At 55.0% G+C, this 7,100-nt stretch overlaps 1 protein-coding gene across 1 annotated transcript; it reads right to left on the reverse strand.

The window, feature by feature from the left end:
- Window positions 1-2,537: 2,537 nt before the first annotated feature.
- On the reverse strand, window positions 2,538-6,733 carry ZNF703 (zinc finger protein 703). Its single transcript, XM_082200458.1, has 2 exons — window positions 6,206-6,733; window positions 2,538-5,252 (listed from the first exon to the last, which is right to left on the reverse strand). Exons 1-2 carry the CDS (start codon window positions 6,494-6,496, stop codon window positions 3,795-3,797), a joined length of 1,749 nt encoding a protein of 582 aa, XP_082056584.1. The 5' UTR covers window positions 6,497-6,733; the 3' UTR covers window positions 2,538-3,794.
- Window positions 6,734-7,100: the final 367 nt, after the last annotated feature.

Here is a 7,100-nt window from a genome sequence, read left to right on the forward strand (position 1 = left end):
GAACATGATATCATGCCTGTCTACAATATCTCAATTCATATCTTTTGGACTTGGAAGCCAAGTTTCAGTTTTTAGTGCATAGGAACTCCGCTACAAGCATTCAAGAAAGTGATTTGGGATGGTGGTGATGGAAGGATAGATATAAGCAACTACTTGCATAAGACTTGTATATCTCAACACCAATGCATGAGTTTTAAAAAGCTAGGTGGCTTTCTGACTCACCAATCAGCTTAGAAAACAAAAATTGCAAGACAATGTGCCAAAGAGCATTAAAAACCGATGAAAACTGACTAGGCCGAGTAAACAAAAACCCTTCACCTATTAACAGAATCCCTGCATTAATGACGGACAATTGTCTCACTGAAAGAGAGAGAGGCTGTGCCTGGTGTCAGAGCTTAGCTACTCCATTGGGATGTGGTCTGTAGCTGCCAGCTGGCTAAATAGGGAAAAGATGGAGGTTGTGAACACACCATACGTTTAAAGCACATTCAAAGCCCAATAATCTGGGCAGCTGTAGTTTGTTAAGGCTGCTGAAAATTGTAGCTCTGTGGGGGCAAACTAAAGTTCCCAGGATTCCTGCGGGGGAGGTGCCTTAAAGACATGGTGTGCACACAGACAGAGACTCTACTAAGTGTCCTGCAGCCTCAGCAGGTGAACAGGACAAACATCAGCGAAGCCGCTCGATTTAATGTGCAGTATAGTTAATGCACTCTGCAACATGCAGAGCTCCCTTTCTCCTCCTTGGCACAATTCAAGAGTGTCAGGACGTTTTGGGGGAGCATATCCTCTCACCCTTCTTTCCTCACTATGTTCCATCATGGAATGTGAGTTCAGAGCAGGATGGAGATATGGAAAGCATATACAAGCTTCCTGTGCCCCTGCACTGCGGGAGAGGCTTTCCATTATGCCCTTCTGTTCCTGGACTGAGACTTGGGGTTGCACCCAACTAAATCCTACTAAATCAGAGCAGATCCACAGAGCAGACTTCAGTTAGTCGGGGCCATTAACTTCAATGGGTCTAACATTAATGAGCAGGCCTAACACTGGAGGCCCCCCACCAGATTTTAAACAGAGGACATGGATATGCCAACTAGTACCATGGAGGGTAATGAAATGCAGGTACAGTGGAAATGCAACAACCACAAGGAAAGCCAAACCAAGCTTACTCAATTCACCAGCATTCCCACCTGACTCAAATTCCATGCTACTTTGCTTCCACTGCTGCTAGGAGAATAGTATGTCTAGGAGCAAATTTCGCCAAGCGCACCTTTCGAGACCTCAGCTGCAAAATTCAACTACGGATGTCTGCCGGCTCTTCATAGACCGAAATAGGGAAACGGCGCCCCCAAATATTTCTGCCCAGAGCAGCTGGTTTGCAAAGCTTATGCAGCACTGTTTTGCAAAAGGAGAAAGGGGGGGAGCCACCCCCAAGTTTGAAAGGCCACCTGGCTTAGTGCCATGTATCCCAAGAGGCTGAGCGATGGAAGACCTTCTGGGAATTTGAGTAAAATCAGATGATAGTGCGAGGCAATTGCCCCTCGTGTTTTGCATCTTTCGGCAGATTTGCAAGGGAAAGTAATCGTAACCAGCGTTCGTACCAAGACACACCATCAGCTGGATTTTTCTCTACCACTAGATGGCGCTGCAGCCTTTCGGTGATCCTTCTCCCAGGCAGGCTAGAAAATTACGCCGCTGACTCCTCCGCTTTCCTTTTTGTGAAGACTCCTGACACAGTCCTTCAGTTTGCAGATTTCCTATAACGAGGACTTATTCGCGGAGGCAGTGCGTCTTGAGGAAACACTTTGGAGGGAAGCTGAAGCAGGCTATACATGCAGCAGAATCAAGTGGCAGAAAGGGCCGTAAGGAACAGGTGACAGGTGTGCGGAGGTGACGCTCCGGGGGGAAAAGATGCTGCTGCTGCTGCAAATGCTGGCATATCAAGGAGAAAGAAGCGAGCTCAGACTGGTGCCTATTGTGCCGCTTGCTGGCAGGTTATTTTTTGAAGTGAAAAAGGTGACCCCTTGCAGCCTGAAAGGATAGTCTACCCTACAAATTCAGGACTATACCACCTCATTGTTCCTACCTGGGGAGGCAGAGAACAAGAATGCCTCCTCCTGCACGAGAAAGAAAAACCTTCAGCTGCTAACGCCTTGGAAATTAGGAGCATGGGTAGCTGCTTTGTTCTGAGCAGACCTTTGATCCTTCCAAATCAGTATCGTCTCCAGTGACATGGCAGTGGCTCTCCAGGGTGTCAGACAGGGGATCTGCCCTGCCCTACCTTGAGATGCCAGGATTTGAACCAGGGACCGCTTGCATGCAAGACCGATGCTCTTACCACTGAGCTAAATCCCCAAACTAAATTCCTCACCTTCATATTCTTGCTAATCTTTAATGTGTCCTAAAAAGGCCATTCACTAGAGGAGTTTCACACCCCCCCCCACAATTTTGTTTTGGTGCTGTGGTTCATACGGAAAGAATGCGCACAACACACAGGCAGCCGAAGGGAGAATGCAAGACAGCACAAACTACAGGGTAGATATAGCCAAGTATTCATTTATTAACAAAATAAGACTTACCAGGATGGAGCTCTTATCACCCAAAATGATCCGCAGCCTTCCGCGCTGCGTTAAGACTGGGGATGGGGTGGGGTGGGGCTCCACAACCTAAAGACAGTTCCATTCCCATAGGTCAAGATAAATTGGGGGATTAGGAAGGATTGAATGGTTTTTTTTTGGTATGTAGATTTGAGCCTGCAGTTGAGGATGCAACCGGCCCCTTGGGGCTAGCCAGACTCTTTATAAGGATCCAGCTTGAACTAGGCTAAGCAAAAGTTATTTTGAGTTCTTCATTTGGTGCATGTTGGGGGGAAAAAGGTCTTCAGTTCCAGTCCCTCGAGGGTGCTTGCCAATTTTATTTAAATCCAGGTCTTTTAAAAAAAACAAAACACCAAAATAAACAAAAGAGCCACCTCAAAAAAATTGTGATAGGTGTCCCTATGATGGATCGACTTGCTCAGCACTCTTTCTGGGCTTCAAGTATCATCAGCAACATCCAAGCACCAGGATAACTGGCACATCAGCCCTTGCCTCCATACAGGGCACCCACCAACTCTCAAAGCTCAGAGCACCTGACTTTATGGAGAAGAGAGAGGGCACCCGACTTAAGATGGAGTAGTCCTCAGAACCAAAGCCGGCGGCAGAGGCTGGGGTCCTTCCTTGCTTACAACCCATCAGCAAAGTGCATCTCACCACCACATGGCAAGTGACGCTCTTGCCATCCTGCAGCTAGAACAAAGCCACAGAACATCTCCCAGCTGACCTCCCGCCGCCCCTTTCCTTAGAACACAATACACAAAAGGACAAAAAAAAATATAATTACATTTCTGATAACTGTACAAAAGGGGGGAAAACTATTTCCTTTAAAAAAAGAAAAGAGAGGGGGGAAACAAAGGAGGGAAGGATGCATTTTGTTGAGAATCATGCAAATGGTTTATGGGGGATCAAGAGATTTTTTTTAAAAAAGAAAATTATAGGGGGTTAAAAGAAAGATAAAAGAAAACACAATTAAGAGCCCCCACACAAGCAAAAAGAGAGAGAGAGATTTAGGTTGGGTACTGTTATAATCAATATTTTTTTGGGAGGGGGACACAGACTTTTTGCATACCATTGATTCATTGGTGTATTAATGCACTTATAATTCCCAGCGTTAAGCTAACATACAGTAAATAAATACATAGTCCCAGGACGAGGGCAGGAAAAGAAGAGGGAGAGGCGGCAGACACCGGGAAAATATAGTTACTGATATCCAAGTGCAGAGGCTGAGGTTAGTCTTTGGCCATAAAGGGCATATGGAGAGTAGTAAGGTCCAGCTGCGGGCAAAGAGGGCACAGGCAACGCCCCGGCCGTGGGCAAGTGGCTCTTGCCATAAGGGTGGTACCGGTTTAGTCCCAAAGTGTGCGGGCTTCTCAAAGACAGCGATCCTGGCAAGGAGCTGGGGCTCCCGGGGCCGGTGGGTGGGAGATGCAGGTGGCAAGATGCCGCGGACCCCAGCCCAGAGGTAGGGTAGCCAGCCAGGAGTTTTTCTGCCCCTGGCAGTGTCGTGTGGGTCCGTAAGTGGGCCAGCAGTTCCTCCGAGGTGGCAAACCTCTTGTCGCAGGGTCCGCTGGCAGACACCCAGTTGCATATGTGGGGAAGGGCGTCGTTCTGGAGCATGAAGCCGTACGTGTAGAGCGGGTGGCCCGGCAGGCTGGGTGTGGCGCTGGAGAGGGTGGTGTGCAGAGGGTGTGTGGGGTACACCAAGGGATATCCGCTTTTCAGGCTGCCCGGGTCGTGCACGCAGCTGGAGCAGTTGCTAGTGCCCAAATGGGAGGCGCTGTGGTAGCTCAGGCAATAGGGGTCGCGGCATAATCCTTGCATGAAGGAAGGGGGAGAGGCCCCCGTCAGAGGGCTGGAGCTGGGGGGCTTGCCCGGTAACCCCAAGGCGCCAGGCAACTGGCTGCTCACCAGGCTAGGCTTGGTAGGGTCCAAGCTGGGCACAAACTGGGACGGGTAGCCAGCATAGGCCCCGACGATGGAGCCGTGGTAGCCGATGCTGGAGGGCGGCAAAGGAAAGACCGAGTGTCCCGGCTTGTATGGGGACACCGGAGCCACGTGGCCCGCGCTCAGGGCCGGAGGCTCCGACTTGCGCCCGGAAGCGGCCTCGGTATGAGCTCCGGGCTCCGCGCTGCCCGCGCCGCTGCCCGCGCGGCTGCTACCGCCGCCGGCTCCTTGCGCGCCGTCGGGGCTGGCCTTGGCGGACATATCCATCTCCTTCTTGTCGTCGGCGCCTTTGCAATCCGCGTGCTGCGGAGAGCTGCCCCTCGAGCCGCCCGGGGAGGAGGAGGTGGAAGAGGACGAGGCGGTGGCGGCGGCTGCTCCGTGCGGAGGGAAAGGAGGGCAGGCGGCGCTGGGCACGCGGAAGCCCGTCTTCTCCGCGCCCGGCCCGGCCTGGTTCGGCTGCCCGCCGCCGCCGCCCTCCTTACGCAGATCGCCGCCTCCGCCGCCTTTGGAATAAGGCTTGAAGCTGGACTTGTCCTCGGTCGGCGGCTCGCCAAGCTGCTTGAGGGCGCCGCCGCGGCTCCCGGACTCCTTGTCCGGCCCGGAGAGCCCGGCCGAAGCGCCGGAGTTGAGTTTGGAGGCGGGCGGAGGGTCCGGCTTGCCGATCTGCGAGCAGGTTTGCGCCAGCAGCGCCAGAGGGCTCTTCTTGGCGTCCAGCTGGGGAAGGCAAGGCAAGGAGGGAGACAGAGAGGCTGGTTAGACCACGCAGAGCTGGACGCGTCGGGAGGAACTGCGCCCCCACCCCCAATACAACACCCACCCAAAGGACAGGCAAGGACTCGGAAAGGCCCCCGGGGCGCACCGCGGAGATCCCGCAAACGGTGCCCCCTTCCCGGCCCTAGTTGCAAAAACACTCCTGCCCCGACTCCCCTACTATTTTAGGCTACCCCCCCTTCTTTTTAGGAGCGCCACCCTTACGGAAATTCCCTCCGGCGGAACCGGACGGAAGTTTCCCCTCCTGCAAACCCCACAGACGAGCAGATCCGGCCCGGGTTGGTTCACTCTCCAGACGGGCGCTCGGCTCATGGAGGGTCCGAACCCGGGTGGAAGATTCTCCCAGGAACCGAGAGACAAGCAGCCTCGGCGATTCACACCCGCTGCCTACCCCCCCACCCCCCCAACCCCGCTCCGTCCCACCCCGATGGATCCCGCGATCACCCGCCTTTGATCCACAAAGGCTCCGGGCGCGCGCAACGATCGCCCACGAACCTTGCCTCGCAAAGTTCGGCCCGGGAGATCGAGGAACGAACAAGCGATTCCTCCGCCGTCGGAATTTGTGTTAAAATCACAGAACTCAAATAACTCTCTTTGCTTGGGACTCTATTTAAAAGGAAAGTCCGGGCGAGGATTTTCTCCCGTCCGGCTCTACAAATTCCGAGAGAGAGAGAGAACAGACGGACTTCTAGTCCAAGCCAGGGCGAGAGATCAGGGTGGGGCTCCCCAAGGGACCGCGGACCGACGCGGGGGAAGCGGGGCGCAGCTCTGGAGGGGCGCAGGTGAGAAGCGCCCGGAGGTGCCGGGGGTCCCTCCCGTCGCCCAACTCGCCGTCGGGGGAGCGGCGTGTGCGGAGAGGGAGAAGCGAAAGCAGGAAAGAGCTGGCTGGCACTGACCTCGATGGGGCTGACGGGCGTGGAGGAGAGGGGCTGCAGGTATTCCGGGTGCAAGAGGTGTCCGCTGTGGGCGCTCAGCATCTTCAGCACCCTGATGGGAAGCCGGTTCGCCTGGCGCAGGGGGTCCTCCGGGGACAGGTGCGAGAGCGCCGGGCACGCGGCTCCCGGAGCCTGGGCTGGAGAGGACGAGAAGGTGGCGGCGGCGGCTGCTACGGCGGCGGCCGCGCTCTTCCCTCCGCTGCTGGTGGGCGATGTCCTTGCGTTAGATCCAGCGGGCGAGCCAGCGCTCATTTGGGGGAGCGGGCCGGGCGGGGGTGGGGTCGGGCCGGGCTGGGGAGGGGGAGGGAGAGGCAGGAGAGGCGAGCTCCGCAGCGCCCAAGCCCGGGCGCCTGGCAGGAGCGGCGGCAAAGACGAGCGCACCGGCCCCAGCGAGACTTTAATGAAAGAATAATAATAATAAAAATAATAAAAACCTCTTTTGGAAAAAAAAGCCCTTCCCGTTCCCGGAGCCGCACGTCAAATAGCTCCGATCTTGCAGCACACTTCAAAGGCACCGGCCCTGCCCACCAATCGGGGACGTGCCAAGGAGCTCGGGGAGGGGCGATCGGCCGGTGGGGGGAGCTTAGCCTAGTGGGAAGATGTGGGGCTTAAAGGGATCTCGCGCGCTCTCGCGTTTTGGCACCTCGCGGATTGCCGAGGAGCTGCGTTTGCGAAAGGGCGCTGCGCCCTCGCCCTCGCCGGATTGCGCCCAGGGGCGAGGCTGGCTCCCCCCCACACTTTCAAAAGGAGGGGGGGAGAAAGGCAGTGGGGAAAAGGGTGTGTGTCTATGGAAAACATTGCACTCACCTTTCTTCGCTTAACTGAGCAGCAAAGACTTTTAAGCTTTACCTTCTTT

This window comes from Podarcis vaucheri (assembly GCF_965113315.1).
Source record: "Podarcis vaucheri genome assembly, chromosome: 15".
NCBI lineage: Eukaryota > Metazoa > Chordata > Lepidosauria > Squamata > Lacertidae > Podarcis > Podarcis vaucheri.

Excerpts from the sequence above, each read along its gene's own strand:
- ZNF703 (XM_082200458.1), bottom strand. The coding sequence starts at position 6,496 with ATGAGCGCTGGCTCGCCCGCTGGATCTAACGCAAGGACATCGCCCACC. Across the intron at positions 5,253-6,205 it reads CGCCCGTCAGCCCCATCGAG|CTGGACGCCAAGAAGAGCCC; the intron begins GTCAGTGCCAGC and ends TGCCTTCCCCAG.